Source organism: Drosophila simulans, chromosome 3R (genome assembly GCF_016746395.2).
Source record: "Drosophila simulans strain w501 chromosome 3R, Prin_Dsim_3.1, whole genome shotgun sequence".
Classification (NCBI taxonomy): Eukaryota; Metazoa; Arthropoda; class Insecta; order Diptera; family Drosophilidae; genus Drosophila; species Drosophila simulans.
This window is the reverse complement of record NC_052523.2, coordinates 4,747,899-4,769,705: the sequence shown is the minus strand read 5'-3', so window position 1 is coordinate 4,769,705 and position 21,807 is coordinate 4,747,899. Positions and strand designations below refer to the sequence as shown.

Genomic DNA, 21,807 nt, shown 5'->3' with positions numbered 1-21,807 from the left:
CGGAATGGTTTGGAATGGAAACCGGGGGATGGAAATGGCACTGGCAACGGGAACGGGAATGGGAATGGAGCTGGCTTTTTGTTTAGCGTGTGTAATTTGGAAAATGAGATACTTTTGTGACTTGCCGAGTCTATAATTAATGCGAATACAACTGCAACATCGAGATACACCACCACCACCAGCACCGGCAACATTTGCTGGCACAGTTTCAAATATGGCGGCGGCAACGTCAACGCCGTCATTATATTTATCTTTTATTGTTGTTACCACTTTGTTGCCCCGCCATTGTGGTTGTGGGTGTTGGCCCGGCCTTTGTGGCTTTGGCGCTCTTGAATTAATTGCATTTCACATGGCTCTGCATTCGGCACTCTGGTATTTTGCATGAAAATTAATTGCGGTTATTATTTATGTGATTTTCAAAGTGCCATTGGGCAACAGTCCCGCGATTTGCCATGCACTGTTCAGCACCAAACCACCGAAATTATCAGAAGATCGTTGGGCAAATGATGGCAATCGTTTGAAATGGGTATGTGGATCCTCGGGCCAGTAAATAGATGCCATTATTTTCTCGTTCTAATGACTAAATTATGGGAATGGCAATTATTTGCTTGGATGCACATATGTGATTGTGCGGTTTTGTAACAAACGTCAATTATAAATATGAACAAAATATTTTAGAACGGGTTCGCAGACTTGTAAAGCAAATACTAAAAAGTTTGGAATAAAATAAAATGGATTTTTAATATAATAAATACTTTTAGGGTCTTAAACTTTAACAAAGTATCTATTTTGGCTGTAACACTCACCACATGTTAGGGGTAATAAATTTCAAAAGTCAGTAAAAAGGCTTTAAAAACGAACATGTACTGTAAATCAAGGTTCAATCCTGTACTGGTTGGTGTTATTTTCCGTTTTGCGTGTTCGACTAATGTTTGCAAAATGAATATCTTAGATTAAAGTGTTGAGAAGGAAAGCAAATGAAGTTTACCTACACCACAATGCCATAGAGCAGCTCAAAGCTGTTGCTATTTTGCGGTAAGTACATGTCACACAACCAGGCCCTAACGGTGATGACTTTGATGGCCAAAGCAGACTTATCGACCTGCTTGTTTGCGCTGAATGCACTCAAAATTTGAAGCTACTTAGGACCGGGTTAAGAGCAACCCGCAATTACAGGTGCCTGCACCTCGTGGACAAACCGGAGCATTGGAGTGTCACGCAAGTGGCTTTACGAGCTGCTTAGAGCCGCGGCATTAATAAGCGGCTATACGAAAAGTCAGCAAAAAGAGCCAAGTCACAATTACGTGCCTGACTGCCGGCGATTCGAGGGGCTGCAGTTTAATGGCCAACGAACGCCTTCTCATTAAACGCTAAATTGCACGGGCGCATGACACGAATTCGGGAGACAGCCTGACAAAGCAGAAAAACGCCTAAATTTACTAAATATTGTAACTACGACAACATTGTAAGCGCGTTGCATGCACCTCCACACTGTGGCATTTAAGCCAGAATGTTAACGAACAAACAAAGTCGATGCTGGGATCGCGACAGGGGGTGGTGGCTGCCGATCGGGGTTTCGTTAGCCGATTCGAAAAAGGCTCCTAACATGCAAGGAAAGTGCACTGCAAAAAACTGGCAAGTAGGTGAGTGACTGCCTAAATAAACCATCTGTAGTCAACGAACAAGCTTAATACCTTTACTAATCAAATGGCAACAAAGTAGATAGATTTGATTAACTTGACTCGACCTGAATGAATATTACTTGATTATTATTTGCTCAAAGTATAATTTATAAGTAATCCCTTGTTTTACGTACTTTTTAGTGCACTGCACTATTTACATACGAGTCTAGGATTATAAAACGGTAAGGCCTGCAGCCAATTTACTTGACTAAAGGGCCAAAAGAGCGAGCTAGGGTGAGAGGGTGAGGGGGACGGAGACGGGAGCTCCGACGCATGCAAAAATCAGGCTAATAGACGCTTGACGTTTTGACGTCTACTGCACCGCCCGTCAGCCCTATCATTAGGCGGGGGGCGGTCGGGGAAGGGAGGTGGGTCTTCGGGGGAGTATGACAACATGCAATATGGTGATTTCTGATTTGCATGTCGGCCCCAACTGAACTGACTTGGCGCTGCTGCAACAAACGAAGCCGTCAGCTGCGGAGCAACGATGTTGCGAGCCAGGTAATTGCCACACGGCAAATTGTAACTCATAGTTAGCCGTAGTAATATGCTAAATTAATTGGACGATATGAAGTGCGTGATATTGACTGCTAATTAAGCAAGTTATTGCCAAGTTAGTATCGCTTAGGCACGAGCTTGATTTAAGAAGCGCTGCACTCACATGCACATGTTTTTTTCATAGTACTCTGATGGATGGCGATGTATTAACTATATATATGTAATTATTTCTGCTATTTTATGATTTCGTTCTTATAACATCTTTCGGAATGTGGATTTCGAAAGTAAATGCACTTCTAACACGTGCATCGTGGCCAGTTTCTAAGTTTCTTGGACAGCTGCCAGCTCAGGCACACCCACGGACATTAGGTGAGCAAATAGTCGGCTTCCATTCATTGATCACTCCAGGCGAGAGGATGAGCGAAGCCCAGCAGGTAACTCGGTAGCCCGGCCTTCTGGGAAGGCCTCGAAGGACCCCTGGTCGGTACAAATTGCATATAATTATGCAACGCCACAGTCTCGGGAGTTCACACCTACCAGCCACCGATCCGGATCGAGGATGTGTGCTCTCCGCGCATAAGCATATCCGTTTGGCCGTATCCAATTCCAGGGCTAGCGCCGAAGGACTTTCCTTTCTGGGCCCATTAAAGCTGTCGGACGATTTAATGCCCTGGACGCCATTAGAGTCGATAGCCATCAAGCGATGGCGATCCCAACCCCATCCCCATGCCCAACCCCAACCCCATCCACATAACCATCCATGTACCCTTTCCCCTTCCGATCTGATCCGATTCGATCGCATGGCAGTCAGCACTTAGAAGAGCTGCCCGATTAACCCATGACAACAGGTGCGGCACGTATGTATGCAAAAGGATTGGCCGCGCGGGGGTTAATCGATTCAAGCATCGACTGGGCAGCGGCGCCTGCAGCTGCGCCGTAATCTGATGAAGGGTTGATGGGTTCCTGGCGGAGCTGGAGATGGAGACGGCTATTGCCTTTATAATGAAATTGTGTTGACCAATTTGTTATTTCATTTCGCTGGCTCACAACAGCGCATCTTTCAGCTCCGTCCTGTGAAAGTGTGAAGTGTTCGTGGCTCGGCATGGGCGTGTCCTGATGATTCCGCACTCCGGTGTATCTCATCCTGCAGGTGCTGTTCTCATAAGCTCGACTTACTGCCCGCAGACACGAGCTAACCAAAAGTTTGGCTGCAATTTTTGGCAATTTCAGCTAATGGAATCTCCCAATCTTTGCACAGGGAAAATTATTACTTGCAACCTCTATATTCGAATTGCCAACATATATATGTAGTTAACCAATAAGAGCAAGCCGTTTCAGAATAAAGTATATCTAAATAAAATATTGACTTGAGTCAAAAGCTTTCACTGCAAACGTATTCTCAACTCAATTGCCTATTCATATAATAAAAATCGATTTGTCGAATTTAATATTTATCAATTGTTGCGAAGATCAAAATAAGAACTGTTCACTCCTAACAGTAAAATGATTTAAAAGTCTTTAAGTTATTAATGCATATATTAATATGCAGATATGTAGATAATGACTGGAATATTAGGAATAGAAATACAAACTTTTATTTTCGATTCTTTAATGGGAATGCGATCTCTTCTCCAATAATATTCTCAAGCTTAAATATATTTGTTATTCATTAGTTACACATATATATACCCGTTTATCGTAGGTTTACTGGGAATACTTTATTCGTTGAAAAGTATGTAAAGAGCTTACAAAAAATGATTTACTTCGGACTACAGAAATCTATTAATAGTATTCCATGTAAGATTTCGCCGTTTATATATTAACGGGTATCCAATAGTCGTAACACTCGACTACATCGCTCTAACATATTACCTTTACTTGCATTTACTTTTTACTTTTTCAAGATATATTTTCCAGTGTTGCCCAGGTTGAACTTGCACATCGAATTACTTCGGGTGGTGGCTAATAAACGAAATGTTTTATTGCCCGGCAACAACCGGGGAAACAAATATGGCAGCCCAGATAATTGGCAGCCATTTTGAGCTGCATTGGGCTTAGTTTGTATTTCCATTTATTTGTTTGTCCGTCTGGTGGCGACACGCGCCGCTGAGTTCTGAGTTCTGGGAGCTGGCAACCGGCAAAATGCCACTGCAGCCCCATAATCGACGCAACTCCAACTTCGAATGCACTGCGACTGGCGTAGACAATCGCTGAAACGTTGGTTACCCACCGGCGCAGCTGTCGCCAGCCCATTGTAACTGGCACCGCAAATCCAGGCCCATTTCCGCCCGAGGTCCCAGCACTTAGTTTTAATAAGTGCTAATGAGTTGCCCAAGCCACAGAGGTACTGTGCATTTGCGAGCTAGAGATGTATTCTTCAAGACATTGAATCCCAGCACTCTAAAAGGGAGTACCCACATAAGCCTTCAAAAGTTGAATTAAATTATATTATAATAATATATATGAAATGAACTTGCACATATGCTATTAAAAAAGAAGTAAGAGATTAACTAATGTAAAATCGACTGATAACATTCTTGCAACATTTTCTTGTTAGGCCATGTGATAGTCATCTCAATGGTTATTCAAAAGGCCTTCTTAACACTTTTATTTGAGTGACTGTTTCAACCGTAGTGAATACCCTTTGGATCACTCCAACCCCGGCTAAAAACACTTTGCATAAATGGGTCTGGGCCCTTTCTGGCCTGGATTCCCGTGGTGGCTGCTTCCGCTTGGGCAACTTTGTATGGAGAGTGCTCGTTATGATGGCAACCGCAAATACTCGTAACTTGGCGACTTGGCGTCGTCGCAGATAAGTCGATGAGTCGAGAAGGGTACGGCAACCGCATCGCATCGCAGCACTCGCAGCACAGCGCATAAGTCATGACATTTATGTTGGCCATGTCGGGCAGGGCATTGCAATAACCTGTGACTCATCACATGTGCCCATAGGACACTCAAATCTACGCTCAGATATCTGGTCATTAGGCTCATTAAAGCGGCAGCCAATTAATAAACAAAAATAAATAATTGCACAATTCATTTGGTAATTAGACATGGCTCATAAAGCCGAATTAGGCAAAAGGCGTAGTGCCCATGGCCCACAGATACAAACAGATATCCCACAGATAGCACGCACACCGAGATACATATATTGTCTATATGAGGAGGGAGCCCCGAAGAGAGGGAGAACTTCATGCAAATGAAATGAAATTGACTAGAGAGCCAGCAAATTGAGTGTGTCCCGTGTACCCGTGTACCCGGGTATTTCTGTCCCAGCTCACGGTGGCTGCCGAATGGGGTGCCCCGCCCCATCCCCAGCCCTCCACTACTAGCAAACACACGAACTTACGTACATAAGTGAACAATTCATTTGTCACACTAAATTTGTTTCAATTCATTTGCTCGGAATGACAAATAATGCGATATAATTACATTTTGTGAGTGTTCTCCGGTGCCCGCGCTTTTCCGCGGGAGTGGGCCATGACATCCAGCACTCGGACTCAGATTCCCCCACACACGGTCAATGCTCATTAGGTGGAGATTTTGAAATGAGATTGCGACTATTTACGTATGTTTTTCCGTCAAACTTGGCCAAGTGTATGTATGTGCTTGCTAATTATCGTTTTCCCTCATCAGCAGCAGGGGCAAGGATTTGTGGTATAACTTCAGAATTTAAGGGTGAGTTTAGCCAGTATGGGAGTATATTATTTCAATTATATTATTCGTCTCATAAATTAAATTTACCACATATAACACGTTCTATAGTTTCAAATTCAGTTATATTCCATTAATTAATCCATTCATTAAAATGTAATTGTTAAATATCCTAATGGTGCTACCAGTTCAATTGTATCTACCCGTACTGCTTTTCATTTGATACCAAGCATTTCTGTTGGGAAAACACAAACATGTAAGAACGGTCGTTGGAAGCGCCTAATTTAAGACAATCAGAACATCTACGACAGAAATATCGCGAAAAGTACTCGGGCAATCTGAAAGAACGCAGTGTGTATTCGCCCAATTACGAACTGGCGACATTAAATGGGGCTTGACATTTCCGGGCAGATTGTGAGGTCTTCGTTTTCGTAAGGATTTCGGCATTTTAGCAATACCTTTCACCAATGAATGAATGGTGTTAATACTGATTAATTAAAACCTAAAAATAGCTCTTTTATTTCAAATCCCCTATTGCCATTTGATCACTCATTTATCTTTATTCACTAAAATTAACTGTTTGAAATTGGCGCACTTTTATTTGAATTTAAGTGCTTGTCAAACATATACGAAGTGGCGCCATCTGGAGCAGTGCTGCCACTCTTGTATTTGGCGCCATTTTATAGCACTGTTTAATGGCTCAGCGAAACCGCGGGATAAAAAGACGATTTAAGTTTGCTTACATAGCTAACCATTTATGAGCATTTTATCAATTATTACTTATTATCCTATCTTTATAGGATTTAACAGAATAAAATTAGTTTTCGTGTCACGATTTGTATGATCGATATCGCGCGCCACACCAACAGCGCACCTGAAACGATGAGCTCATCACTAACGGAATGTTATGTTATAAACACAATGTAAAGCAATGTAAACACTTTCAAAACAAAATGTAGATCGTCGTCCAGTAGTTGTTATCAAAAGATTGCTGCTATCATGGATGTGAAATGGATGGACGATGACGAAGACCTAGTGGCGGCCTTGGCGATGCACGAAGAGCTGAAGACCGAGGTATTTACTTGTATTTACTCCTGTGAGCAATGAGTCTCTCACAGTTTGGATCCTCAGGATGCCGACGGAACACGTCGAGAACTTTTCGACGAAGCCTGCGATGGCTTCGATATGGCCACTGGAAACAACTGGATATATCCCAACAACCTGCCCCTGCGATCATATCAACAAACCATCGTCCAGTCGGCGCTGTTCAAAAACACCCTGGTGGTGTTGCCCACGGGATTGGGAAAGACCTTCATTGCGGCGGTGGTTATGTACAACTTTTACAGGTGGTATCCAAAAGGGAAGATCGTGTTCATGGCACCCACGAGGCCCCTGGTCTCGCAGCAGATCCACGCCTCCCAGAAGATAATGCCCTTTCCATCTGAAGATACGGTGCAGCTAACAGGTCAGTTCAAATGAAAGGGCTTATTTACATCTCCTTACCGGGTTATATGACTAAAAGAACCTGAATGTGCCGACTGCCTCACAAGCCCTGAATCCAAAAATCCCATTTCTATTCCAGGCCAACTTCCTCGACCCAAACGAGCTGAGCTGTGGGCCTCCAAGCGGGTTTTCTTCGCCACGCCGCAGGTGGTGCACTCAGACATGCTGGAAGCTGATGGCGGATCCAGCTTTCCCTTTGGGTCCATCAAGTTAATAGTGGTGGATGAGGCGCACCGGGCCAAAGGTCGCTATGCGTACACCCAGGTGGCCGACTGTCTGATGGCACGTAACAGGCACTTCCGGATGCTTGCCCTGTCCGCTACACCGGGAAGAACCATGGAGGATGTGGCAGCTGTGTGCCGAAACCTATACATTTCCAATCTGCAAGTTCGCTGGGACACCTCGATCGACGTGCAGCCCTACATACACAGGCGGACGATTCGAACCATAGTGGTCTCCCTGAAAGAGAGAATAAAGGAGCCGAGAGAACGATTGCTGCAAATCATCGAACCATACCTACGCCAGCTTACGGAAGCGGAGATTTTTAAAGGCAACAAGGGAACCGTAAGCAGAAATAGTTTGCTCTTTGAGCAGAAAAGCTTCGTCGAACGATCAGCGCAAGGCCAGCGGCATCCGGATCACAACATAATAATGAGCAACTTCGCCATGTGCATCAGCATGTACCACTCGCTGGAGCTAATGGAGCGGCACGGTCTTCGCGTCTTCGTCAACAATTTCGATGCAGACGAGGACGGGCGAGAGAAATTTGTACTGGCCAGAGATGGTAATCTAAGAAATTTGGTGGAGCAGGTGCGCCAAGAACTCGGCGCCAATCCCCTAGATTACACCACGCATGCCATGACGAATGGAGAAGTCCCGCCTTTGCCATCTGATCTAGACTTTGGACATGCCAAATATGAGAAGTTGCGACAGGTGTTGGTGCAACACTTTCAGGTGGGGGCAAAAAATCACAAAAAAATCTGCGAGTTTTCATATAATTTTCATGAAACCGATAAGAATATTCCCTTTTTAATAAAAATGTTTTCTTTATTAGGCAAACCCCGATTCCCGCGCCATTGTTTTCTGCGAGTACCGTGAGTCCGTGATGCTGATTCACCGTCTACTCCTTCAACACAGACCGGTGCTCCGTCCGCGCTGTTTTGTTGGCCAGGGCAGCACAGTTGGAGCAAGCTACGCTCTCACCCAGAAACAGCAGCTGCAGATAATGACCGACTTTCGATCCGGCACTAGCAACGTTCTGGTGGCCACGTCGATCGGAGAGGAGGGCTTAGACGTCGGCGAGGTGGAGATGATTGTCTGCTTCGACATTTGCAGCACTAATCCCACTAGATTTATTCAGCGGATTGGGCGCACTGGAAGGAAAAAGAATGGAGAGGTGGTCATGCTAGTGACCGAAGGACGAGAACAGCAGGTACTTAAGGATGTTCTGGCCAACAAGGATCAAATCAACAAGAAGCTATTGAATTCGTCCGTTGTTAAATTTTCGCTTTATGAGCAAAATCCTCGAATGGTGCCATCAAAATTTCAACCAAAATGCGTGGAGAAACACATGGAGCCAGTTGCTGAGGATGAACCCAAGCCGAAGTCGTCAGCCAAGACGAAAGAATCCAGGAAGCGTAAGCAACCAGTTGCACAGACTGGTAGCCTAAGGAAATACTTCAAAGAAAGCCCTCCAACGGAGAGTCAGCACGGAATATTGCAGGGAATTAAACAATACCAAATGAGCGATTCTTCGCAGCAATTGGTTAAACAGCAAGTCCTACGGCGCAGCGTAACTCTGAAGAACTTCTTTGGGGAAACTCAGGCCAGCTCGACGTTAACCAGCAGTCAGGAAGATGTGCAACGCCTCCGGAAACTTACTCGCCTTCTGCAGTCAAACAAGCCATTGGTTTCAGACTCCAAGGATCTTATGAGCCATCTGCAGGACGATCACTTACCCAGGCAAATAAAGCTCTACTTACTCAAAAGTAATCCCGAATTTCTGAGGGAAACCCATTCGAAGATGCAAATCCAGAGCGAGTTGAATATAGCTGATGATCGCTTAAATAGTCGACAGCGACGCACTAGAAATAATTATCAACTGCTTCTGGACATTTGTGACGGAATGGACCAGATGAATGAGCTTCTTCAAGGGAATAATAGTGGAGCAGAGATTAGCTTCAGGGATGAACTAAATCCAATGTATAATCGGAGCCCGAAAAAGTTCGATACCATTTGTGATAAGATTTTCGAGGGTCTGAATGAGCATGGCCTAAACTCGGACAATTTTGAACTGAAGCAAGATCTTTTGGAAAAACTTGAGCTTCGAAATCTGGAAACCACAGTAAACGAGCAACTGGGTGGCATTGAAGATTCCTGGTCAGAAGAAGAGTGGGATCAACAGGAGGAAGACGTGAAATTCGAGTCCATGTACCTAAGCCAGCAATTGAACTTACCAGACGCGGATGTTGTCCCCCATAGCTCAACGCCGCTCAGGGTCAAACCCTTGAGCAAATTAAAGTTTGAAACCCTGCAAGGCGATATTGAAGAGGAATATCATTTCGGGATGGAAGCTAGTGAATTGGGGGACAACTTGGGTCGCCTAAATTCACTGATGAACGCCAGTGATTTGAAGATTAAAGCGACTGAAAGAAGTGCACCTATTTCTATAAGAGACTCTACAATTGAGACAAATCACTTTCGAGCCGTGGAAGAAAGTCAGAGATCAATTCCTATTCCCATTGCAGAATCTTCAGGGGAATCAAATCACTGTCATGTTAATGAAAATAGTGAGATATATCCAATGAGCATAGATGATACGAAAGTTAAGTCCTCTTTAAATCTGAAAATTCAGGCAGAATCCATTGTCGATGATTTGGATATCGACTTGGATGATTTTCTAGAGCCAATGGACAAGGAACTGGAATTAGCCTCCCAGACAATTGGGAAGTCGCAAAAGAACATCCTAGATCACCAGACGGAAAAATTGGAGGAAAACTGCCAGCAGAAAGAAACAGCACACAACGATGACCTTGACTTAACGGCCGAGGACTTGAAAGAATTTCTAGAGCCGATGGTGGAGGAAGTGGAGTTGATGAGCCAACAAAAGGCGAATGACTTCAAGGACTTTCTCGAGCCAATGGCAGAGGAGTTAGAGCTAGTGAGCCCGCAGAACAAAAATATACTGCCTCCAAGTACAGGAACGATTAAAAACTCAGAAAATAAAAACTTACATGAGAATGGCTCGAGAACCGTTTCGCCAGATATCTTTGGGTCTGACTCCATGTCACCTTTGAAGCCCCAAGGAAAAAGTCTGGCCGCCAAATTGGCAGCCAAGGCAGCAGCAAAGGTTTTGCCTTGCGCACCGCCAAATTCAGCAGGTCTTAATTCGCCGGAGAACCGGAAACGCACCAATTCTTCTATCCAGGATAAGTCTCCAAGCATCTTTGATCTATATTTAAATCGAATGCGGGGTCGTGGTCGTCTGGCTAAAGCTGCGGAGAATCTGCACCGTATAACTTCAACGAATTCTACAATCTCAGTACCTAAAGACGAAGAGGATTCACCTATTGCGCGGCGTCCATCCAAACGGAAGATTGTTATAAGTTCCGATGAGGAGGAGGAGCAGAAGCCACAGGTTGCGGAAACCCAAGTGGATTGCGAGTCCGATGATTACGAGCGAATTCTTGACACGCAAATGGTATATATCCCTAAGTTTAGAATTTGATCCATACGTCTAATATATGTTTTTCAGCCTGATCCGCCTAAGACTCCAACGAGACCTCGACAAAAACGTAGTAAATTCAATTCCTTTATTCTGGATGAGGCTGAAAAAAGCGGGTCGGACCATGAGGAGGAAGGGGAGACTACTATAGGCACATATCTGAAGGACTCCATGATCGTTTCAAGCGATGATGAGGACCATAACGACACAAACAATCATGCTATTTACCTTCGTGCACTCAAGTAAGTCGAGGGTGAATTTTAAATGCGTCTAACTAAAAAACATCTCGTTGCTAGGAGCCCCATTCAAAGACCAGGTGCCTTCAAGATGCCTCCTCCACGAGTTTTTCGCGACGAATCGCACATATTTTCTCAGCCAGTGGAAGACGATTCCTCGCAGTACATGCAATGCTCATTTATCGTTGATGATGAAAGCTCAACGATTGAAAGAGGGCATGATGTCTCCGAATGTCCTCTTGAGAAAGCGGAACGTATTCTAAAGGAGCGAAGAAAGCAACGTCGACTAGGTAAGGTGCCTCCGGCTCCGGTTAATAAACGGCGTCGATTACAAACCATTAGCACCTCAAGCGATGAAGATGATGTTGTTTTAATCGATTAAAAGCTACGTCACTTCCCAGTGCCATTCCATTGAATTGTTTGTGATTTGTTAAACTGTTTCCGATTTTATTTCGTTTGATAATCTTGTAAATTTATGTCAATACGTGATCCAGATCTTTATAAGTCCAATTGATTGTTCATATCTTTAAGTCAAGGGAGTACAATAATTTAACTAGGTTACATTGTTTTACGTACAAATAATAAAATTAACAATATAATTATATATGTTGCGTTTTTCTGTTTGTAACCCTTCATAACTCATTTATGCATTTAAAATGCGCGCCCAGTGTTTCAATCGAACTATATATCCAAAAGTGTTTCCCAGCACTTTTTAGAACATAAAATTCTTATATCGCTGATTTGGTACAATTTTAGCTGGCAACACTATGAACTATTCGTTTTCTGGTGCTGCCAGACTATACGAATTTATTACATTACGAATGGCTCCCTAGATGGCGATATACTTGGGGTGCTCTTTTATCATGAAAAATACATCGCCATCTTACGGGTAAGGTAGAAACGCACAGGCCGCCAGATGGCGCGCAATATGAGATTGCTGTTGGGACTTATTACTTGAAAATCTAAGATACATTGAAGTTATAAGATAAATTATAAGTTAAAATAGTAGATCCACATTGGTAATTCATGTAAAATAGTTAAGATGTTCGTAAAACTCGTGTAAGCTTGTTCATTACTAAAAAAAAATATGAAAAGAAAAAATAATTTCCTAAATATAGTTTTATAATTTAATAATAGTAATTTAATTTAACTATACAACTACAAATAGAGATCGCTGATTGTGGCGACTGTTAGGTACCCCTTAATCAGATTGTGAAGAATTAGATAACAGTAGTTAATATGGGAGGCAAGAGAGTGCGTGGTCGCACGGATTTTGTGTGCAAGCTATTTGTGATTTAACAACAAAGTTGTTAAAGTCTGTAGCTTAATTTTTAGACTTTATGCCAACAAAATCGAATTATAGCGTTTTAGCATTACTAGAATCTGCATGCTTAGTCTAATCTCTCTAGCTTTTATAGTTTCCGTGCTCACAGACGGACAGGATATAGCTGGATCGACTCGTTTTAATCCGGATGAATTAAGAATATATATTATTTGTAGGGTAGAAAACGTACATATCTTGCAGCGAATTTAGTATACCCTTTCACTGTACCAATAACAGTTATAAAAACAAATTTATATATTCTACAACATAAACAAAATGTCTGCCGCTCAACACTATAAAATCAGTGAAACATAAAACGCAAAACTTTTATGCTCTAATTCTTTGTGATTTACTTATTTCATTCCTCGGTCGTAATAACGGATTTACCTATTTACCAACTTTGTCGAAAATGTATTTTCACTGTATTTTAATTTTCCGGGGGCTGTCCTGCTCAACGACATTTAAGACTTATTTGATGCTCATAGTTATCTACCAAAATTTTTCCGTTCCAGTATGCGGCATAATCAATAATTTTTAATTTAACAACAATAGCACAATCGTTTCAACGTAATAACCATTATTATATTTTCAACAACAACAGAAACGGCAGGCAGCAACAACAAAAAGACAATTCAATTTTAATGGAGTAGCAATAAAACAGAAAAAGCGCAAAAAATTGATATAGCCATGCGGCATGGCCGAAAGCCGTAAGCCGTGAGCCGTGAGCTGTGAGCCGAACTCAGCCAACCAGTCGGGCAATGGCAATACCATTTTGCAATTGCAATAAAATAATTTAAAATCGTTTTCATCAACATCAGCTCAAAGAGTTTCTGTTGCCGCTCGAAATGCAAAAATGATTTTGCGGCAATCAGCAATTCCCTGGCCCGACGATGATGACGTTGACTTGTTGATGATCCAAACGATGGATGGCTGTTTGAAATTGATTCGCTGTGAATGCGATGGCCAGTCCAAGACATGGCCACTTCATAGCCATCATGGCCGAGTCCAAGCCAATTGCAGGTTGTAACCCGGTCCTGAAGTCTTTACGGCCCCGCCGATTTTCTTAATACGAAACGTGCCTGCCTGATGCGCCGTGTCCAATTTTGTAGTTCGTTCTTTTGTAGGGTATGCTAAATCGCGCTCGAATTTCGAATGCGTTCTCAGAGTTTCACTTTGGGCCTGGGCATGGGCCTGGGCTCCATAAACGGCCGGCTGAAAAGGGGCTGGGCACATCGTTTTACTCGATTTGCGGTTAAATTGTCTTGCGAAACAAAACCAATTTCAATTTCAAACAAAACGTTTTGTGGGAATTACGCAAAGGTGTACGTCGGACGTGCTGCTAAACTATCTCTTTCTGTCCGAAGAACTGCAATAAGTGGTCAGCAATCGCAGCCATCTCATCGGAAGTGTTTTCGCTGATTGCCATTGGCATTGCCTCAAAAGGTCCAAGTCGCTTCACGGAAATGATCGCTGGTAATGATTTATAATGAAGAGCAGACGAAGCGCTGGCACTCAGAAAAGCGCACAACCTAGATATCAATACTTTCAAGTATTAACAGACTAAAAGACGGAAAGAGATTCTAAGAAATTCTCAAATCGTTGCTTAACTAGCAAGCTACATTCATTACATTTAATGATTTCTTTCAATTCGTTTTCCCTTTCGAAAGAAACTACCCCAAAGTGTACATCTGTAGTTCAAGAGTTGAAGAACCGCTCTTTATATGAATAACAATAATTTTTCTCTGTGCAGGCCATAAGGTTGATTTGGCTCAATTCCTTCCCAATGACAAATCGATTTCAAATTGCCCGCTGGCCATTTGGTGAGACAATGGAAACGCCCACCAACGTGGCTCGTGGGCCTCACTCCACCGACCTCTATCATATCTCCTGACAAATTGATATTGTCTAAGCCATTTTCGATATGCATATTTATGTTCTCGATAGGTTTCTTTGTTTGACTCACGACCGTGTGTTGCCTGGCTTTATCGCTTTACAATTTTTCTTGGCTTTCATTCACTGAGCTTGGTGGCCTAGTGGCTTGTCAGCACACATTACTGGGCGACCGAGGGCTCCGTGGTAATCGTGGCCATGGCCGATCATCCAAGCGCATCATCCACATCCGGTACGGAGTTCTTTGTGCCTTTGCTGCCCCAGTGATAACTTTTCTGATGAGCCGTTGACTGCTCTTGTCATATTATCGTGTTTGCTTGTCAAAAGCGCCAGGCAATTATGGACTGGACTTTGTGTGGGCCACGACTGGATGTTCACATATTTACGAGGCTTTATGGCCGCTGTCTTTGATTAATGCGTGACAGGCGAGGAGACGCTGGCCAAATGAATACTAAACTTCGCTGCCCCGCCGCATAAAGGCGACATCAATTAGCTCTCGGGCATAAATACATTAACACAAATCGCCGAGCATTTGGAGTGCCCATGCCCATTCCCGTTTGCCATCCCATTCCCAATCCCGTTCCCGTTGAGAAACGATGCGTATACGCTCCGTGTGCCCGCTTATCGCCGCTTGTAAATGTCTCAACTATTTGTTAAATGCTAAAGCGACATGGTCATAATGGAAATGACAACTTAACAGCAACGACGCGGATGGGTATGGCAAAAATTTTAAAAGGCTCGGTCAAGTGGTCTCCAGGTCTCCGTCTCCAGCGAGACCCGATCTCCTCCTGGAGCTGGAGCCTTGCCGTGATAACTGTATTGAGAGTGTCATTAACATTTTGATTTGGTTGGCTCGCAGCCCCAGTGCCACTTCAACTCTATTATGAGCCTCGACTGCATTTCGCTGGCTACTTATCGCCACACCAGACATGCACATCATTTGTTAAGCAAATACACAGAGCGCAAAGAGGTTACACTTTATATGTAATCCAATAAAATGGCATGCTTATAAAGACGATTTTAATTGTGAGTGAAGTTCAAGTGAAGTTTGATTTTGTCATGTATAGGTAATAATTTCAGAACTATAAGCTAATATATTAAGTCGAATCCAGCATTTAAAAGGTAATGTTATTTTATAATGCTTTGTTTTATTTTTAAACTCCTTCTGTGCAACTTATAAAATTCGCAGTGCAGAGTCACCGTCCAGGTTGATTCCTCTTACCCCTTTCGATTGTGCGAGGCAATTAATCAGGTCGCTGTTTTCGCATGCAAAATGAAAACACCTTTTTAAAGACATCAGCATCAGCATCAGCGGCACACGGAGCAACAAGAACAACCACAACGATGTCATCAATCAGCTAAAAACTTGGAACTCGGGGGCCGGAGGGTGGAACTGGATCCGTGTGGCACTTTTCGTTTGGTGGTGGTGGTGTGGGTGCAGGCGAAATTAAAAAGCGTCAATTTGTCACACGTGGTCAGCTTTGGAGCGGACAGGATCCAGTCCCCATCCTCAAGCTGTCATTAACAACGGTTTTGCGGTTGAGTCTTTAATTGCCCCCGTGTTCGGTCCGAGAATCCGATTTGGAGTTACCAGGCTGGCACAGTTTTACGGCCTTCTCTTGAAGAGTTATTAACTGCGCTTGCGATCCATTAAGTGGGCAATTGGATGGAAGTGTGGGTGTAATGGAAGCTGGCCAATCGTAGTGTCTCGCCAACGGAAAATGGTATATGAGGTGTCTGAAGGGGCTATTTTCGGTGGAGGGGATTCGACGACATCTTACGCCTGCACAGACATTCATCAAGCTTTGTCACTCGCCCGGCGATGTTGCACAAAGATATTGGTACTAATGGCGGTTTAAGGCTACCCGTAATGGCTTTCGAATATATAAAATAATTGAAAACATTCCTGAATTGTAATCATAAATGTTCAAGATATTTATTCAGCAAAAGAGGATTAACGTACTTGGAAAAAGCTCAAAAGTTTAAAATGGTTTTACGATAGACCTCGTAATGTATGCTCAACTTTTGTTTAAATCGGCCGGCAATTCAATCGGTATGTTAGATAAACAAACCTTTTCAAATTGCATAGGAACTGAATAAAAAACATTTACGAATATTGATCAAAAGATTGAGATACATTCAAGTGCAATATGAAGTGTTAAGGTGTTTTAAAAACACGATTTCAACTGTTCACTGTTAAAAAGCAAACAATGTCTACACAGGTACTTGAAATAACATGGAATATAATTGAGTGCCCTTAGGAATGAGCCTATGCCCATTTGGGAACGCTCCGACTCAAAGTTCATCATTCTTCTGCTAATGACAGGACGGCCATTTTGAAATATTCAAGAACCAGAGGCTGGCGCAACTCCGAGGTGGTTCTATCACCATTAGCCGCGGACTGCAGTCCCACTCACAGTCGTGCAACTCCCACTTGGCAGAGCTCTGGGACTCGGCGGAGCAGCAAACAAGTTTCATTTGTCAGTTGGCCAAGGCGATTTTCTGGCAGCAGACCGGGCTGCAGACCGCTGGATGCATTTCCCAACACCTGGACGAGGCTTTCCGGCTGAGGCCATTTGAAATTAATGAACTGTGATTCACGGCCTCCCTCCGCCCACCACGTTCTCTCTCCAGACAATCCCGCTTCCGGCGGAGCTTTTCCATTTTCACCGAAGTGCATTTCACATGATGAACGACCCAATCCCGACAATCCCGGCCATCCCGGCATCCTTTTTGCCGTTTTTAATTGTTTTGGGAACAGACGGCCAGCTAGGATGAAATTTTTCATTTGTTATACCCTGAACGGGACAAGAATAGCAGAAACGTAGAAAAAATAAATGGAAAACGCTAATTTGCATCTGCAGAGCCATTTGAAAAATGATTTTTGATTTTTGTTTCATTGTCAGTTGCGAACTTTTTATAATTTCTCATCGACTCATTTCTCAGCGCCGTCGTCCCAGGTGAATCGAATATCGAATTCTGAGCACAAGTTCCCAAATTAAATATTAAACACCTCGGCCAGAAACTTGTTAATGATTTGCTTGAAGAAATAAACACATTTTAATTAACATTTAAAATGCGTTTTAAGCAAAAAGCTTTTAAGAAACGGCGCCATAACAATAATCATAACAGCACAAAACAAAGTCGCTCACAGATCGATGCATCAAAATATGAGCGGCGAGGGGCACGGCACGAAAAGCCCCTCCAGGGGAGTCTCGACCCCCAGTTCTGCCTGTTAGTGCACTGAGAGAACTAACCTGTTCTTTACATTTTCTTCTTCTTCTAATAACTAATTTTGAGATGAGCAGTCAATACAGAGTTTCTAAAGTTTTTCGAGTATCTATAGCTTATATTGCAAAGATACATTAAAATGTAACATTCAAGAGTGATAAGATACAGTATCTTTGAAATATATTAATTCAACTAATACGTTCGTATCTATTATCTCTTGCCACCCCTATTCTCTGCCATTCCATGCATCAAGCGAACATTTCTCGCAGTGTAGTTTCGGTCTCAGCCTCAGCTCGTTCATTAACAAGCGCGTCAAAGTGATAAGAATGCGAGGGGCGAGGAGGGCTGGGCGGCAGGCGGGAGCGGTAGAGAAACAGGTCACAATGCTAATTGATTGCAGCGACGTCGCCGTCGACGAGGGCCTCAGCAATAAAATTATTGAAGCCACCGCCAGGAGACACGCATTTCTCGAGTCGTTTTCGGAGTGTCGATAAGCAAATTGCATCCCAGAAAGATCGAATATGACTCATGCCCATTGCATACAGCAATCTATATGCAGTTCGGCACGAGGGCAGGTAGAAAGGTCGCTGGAAAATCGGATTCGGAATAGGAATCGTAAAAATTCCCAATGGCCGCTCTAATGCCCCGAGGGCCTGAGCCGTGTGTCTCAACAAATTAAGCAATTAACTGGGGTAGTTGAGATAATAATGCTGGGATCATGTGGGAAGGTGTCCGCTTAATATTTGTAACCCGATCGCGGCGATTAAATGCATTTAGCCAATTTGTATATGCAAATCACAGGCGAACGGGTTGTAGAAACTTAGATTCGAAACCGAAGTCAGGAAAGGCACGGAGCGACACTTTTACGATCCGCATTTGAATGGCACTTAAATGCTATAATTCGCTTTCAAAATATCTAATGTCTGTCCGGCATCTGGGCCGTCGGTGGAGGCATTTGTTTAGTCATTTTATGGAGGCCTAAGTCCAAAGTGGCCTAAACGAAAGGTCCGAGTTGCTGTGTCGCTGTTTTGCTCGGCTTTTACGAGCGTGTCTTATTTAATTATTTTTATGTGGCGAAACGATAGTAAAACTTGAATATTTTCCTCAATATAAAGCTAAAAGAGCTGTTATTAAAATTAGTTCAATGGACTAATATATTTTCGAACTGGGCTGGAAAAAAGAGAGTTTCTACTTGTTATGGAATCACATTTAACCGTATATCAAACACCGGTGCTGTTAGCTAATTAATTTTTTGCATAAAACGAGATACGCACTCGGCGAATTTATGACCCACATATCATACACCCCCGGCAAAACCAACCCCACCGCAGACTCAATCCCGCGCCGAAAACAGCACTTGAAACAATAAAAATCATGGCTCCCCATTGCAAAGCATCCATAAATTGTGGAGCTAATCGCAGGAGAGTGCGGCAATTGTTCGTAATCATACGAAAATTGCCTACAAATGAACTGCTTAACGGTGTGTCGCCCATCCAGACAATCGCAATCAGAACACCCCCACAATCACCCACAGTTTCCCCGCAGAAAACCCATTTAGGCCCCGAAAACTGTGCCAAATTTGCGTTTGCGGCCCAAAGCCTTGACTGGAACTGCGCGCGGGCATATTTAATTTATAAAACGGCTAAAACGGCACCCACCAAATGGGCCAGAATTCCAGGAGGCGCGTGGGCGAAAGGGGAAAGCACTGGGCTGAACGGAGGAGAAGAGAAGTCTTTTGTGCGGCAGTGGGAAATGCGTGAAGGAAATCAGTTACTTATTAAAAATGCCCATATACATGCAACAAACATGAGCTCATGTATTTCTATATGGTTACATCAGCTTACATACATATGTAAGTGCCAGAGTGCGGTGCATAAAATCAGTAGCTCTTCCTGAAAATCAAGGTGATTGGAGTGGGTGCGAAATTAATTAGAAGCACCCTTATGGTTATAGCGAAATAAAAGGGGCTTTGGAACCCTCACACCGTTTCTTGATGGGAAATTTACGAAACAAACATTTTACATTAAGGACCATGTCTAATTGAGCTGCTCTCGTGATCTCACTGACAACCCGGTTTATTTTATATTTGGACAGATTAAAAAAAAGGTTATACAAATTTCAAGAATCACTTTGCGTCGATTAATCTTTCCCTATTTAAGGGCAAGTTTTTGATAAGACTGTTGAATGAATAATAATAAAAATTATTAGACTAAGTTGACCAAGTATGCTATTGTTAGGTTTCTTGGCTATTGGATACCCGTTACTTGACAATAGAAGTGCAAGGGTATCCATAGGATACCTTTTACTTTGACAATGAGAGTGCAAGGGAGATGCAAGTAAGTTAGAAAGAAACAGTTTTCAAATTTGCACACTACCGCTGTGACAATTATTGCTCATGACACTCAGACTATCGGTATCACTATATGGATTCTTTAGAATCTGCTTGGTTAATGTTAACCTTCTAGCTCTTTTAGTCATCCAGATCTTCACGTATATAGATCGAAACTTCTAGTGATCCTGATCAAGAACCTACTGTGCTTAACAGGGTCAGAAAGGCTACTTTCTATTTGACTACATGATCCAGGGTATTCATTACATTCAACATAGGATTTGCTTTCAAATCTTTTCCAACACAGCCTCTAACAAGAAAGAAGAAAGAAACCACAGTTACTGATTTCAGACGCTTTTAGGCAATCGTTTGAGCCAAATTACCAGAGACGTGGGGCGCCGTTCTCTTCTCCCCGTTCACCTTGAAATTGGCAAAATATTTTCACCACACACACACTGCTAAACCTACTTCAGGCCACAACTCTGATCAATTATTGATGCGTTAATTTATTGGTTGGCAAATTGTGTGGCCAATTGGCTAAAACAAAAACACACGCATTGAGCACATCCGAGCCATTTTGGGCAGCACGGTCTAATCGAAGTCAAGTGTGGACAGACGGATCGAGTTTCGAAAAACAATCACGACGGCCTTGCTCTAGAAAGGAACTCAAGTTCGATTTCACCAAGGGAAGCACCCTTCCTTGCGTTGAGGGAAATCACCGATTGAACCAACCCACATATCGAGATACTGATAGCAGTGATGGCAAGGTAGTATTTAGTGAGGTACTGCCAAAGTATGGATAGCTATTTGAGATACGATTTTAAAAAGCTTAAAGTTTGAAACTAGATAGGTTTTGTAGGAGTTAGGGAATGAAAGGTATTGGTCTTTATTCCTTCCTGATTCTGTAGCTAGTGGACCATCTCTACCCGTATATGGCGGTGTCTTTGGTATTCATACAAAGTATTCCCGAGCATGTGTGCATTTTAGATTCGCATAAAGGTAAAACTGTCACCAATAATAGCCCAGCCCTGACCGCACATAAAGTCCTTGCTGCGCCGTCCTGCGAGAAAGTGAGACAGCTGCATGAAGTCAGAGAGGGAGCGCAAGAGATGGCTATAATCAGTATTGGCATTTTAAGTGACACTTGGTCTGCAGAGCTCGGCATCCCCCACAAGCCCCGCTGTCACACCAATCTGGATCACATCCCCCAACCCCACCGGCGAACCAAAGTCGCGCCGTGCTCCGCCATTTGTATATGAGCCAAATAAAAATGCATACCAAATGAGGTTGGCAGCACTGCCAAGATTTCGAACGGCAGGAGCGGTTGGAGCGACTCCTGGGGCGGAATTATTCGGAGGCACTTGCGCCAAACTTTGCTGCTGAATATTCCATGAAGTTGCCAATAAAGTCAAGTGGCAACAACTGAAACTGAGGCTGCACCAGTTACAGTGCATACACTGAGAGAAGTTGAGATATTTATTCCAGCTAAGTTGGTTTTACCTCAGACATTGATTATTGGGTATATTTAGCTTTGAGATGTTATAACTCCAAAAGGGATATAAAGATAACAATTGGGGGGTGCAACGGCAGGGAAATCAGATTCCACGGGTTGTTTTTACCTTTATCCTTCCCTATAAAGCTAAATTTAGATTGGAGCTCCGAGGTTTTAGATCAAGCGGGTACGCCAAATCGGTGACCCTTTAGGTGGGTACTAAAAAAATAACCTACAACTA

General features: G+C 43.1%; 1 protein-coding gene across 1 annotated transcript; it reads left to right on the top strand.

The window, feature by feature from the left end:
• Positions 1–6,711: 6,711 nt before the first annotated feature.
• On the top strand, positions 6,712–11,904 carry LOC6727182 (Fanconi anemia group M protein homolog). Its single transcript, XM_002102538.4, has 6 exons — positions 6,712–6,911; positions 6,969–7,302; positions 7,420–8,294; positions 8,395–11,040; positions 11,095–11,306; positions 11,361–11,904. Exons 1-6 carry the CDS (start codon positions 6,837–6,839, stop codon positions 11,680–11,682), a joined length of 4,464 nt encoding a protein of 1,487 aa, XP_002102574.1. The 5' UTR covers positions 6,712–6,836; the 3' UTR covers positions 11,683–11,904.
• The last annotated feature ends 9,903 nt before the right edge of the window (positions 11,905–21,807 follow it).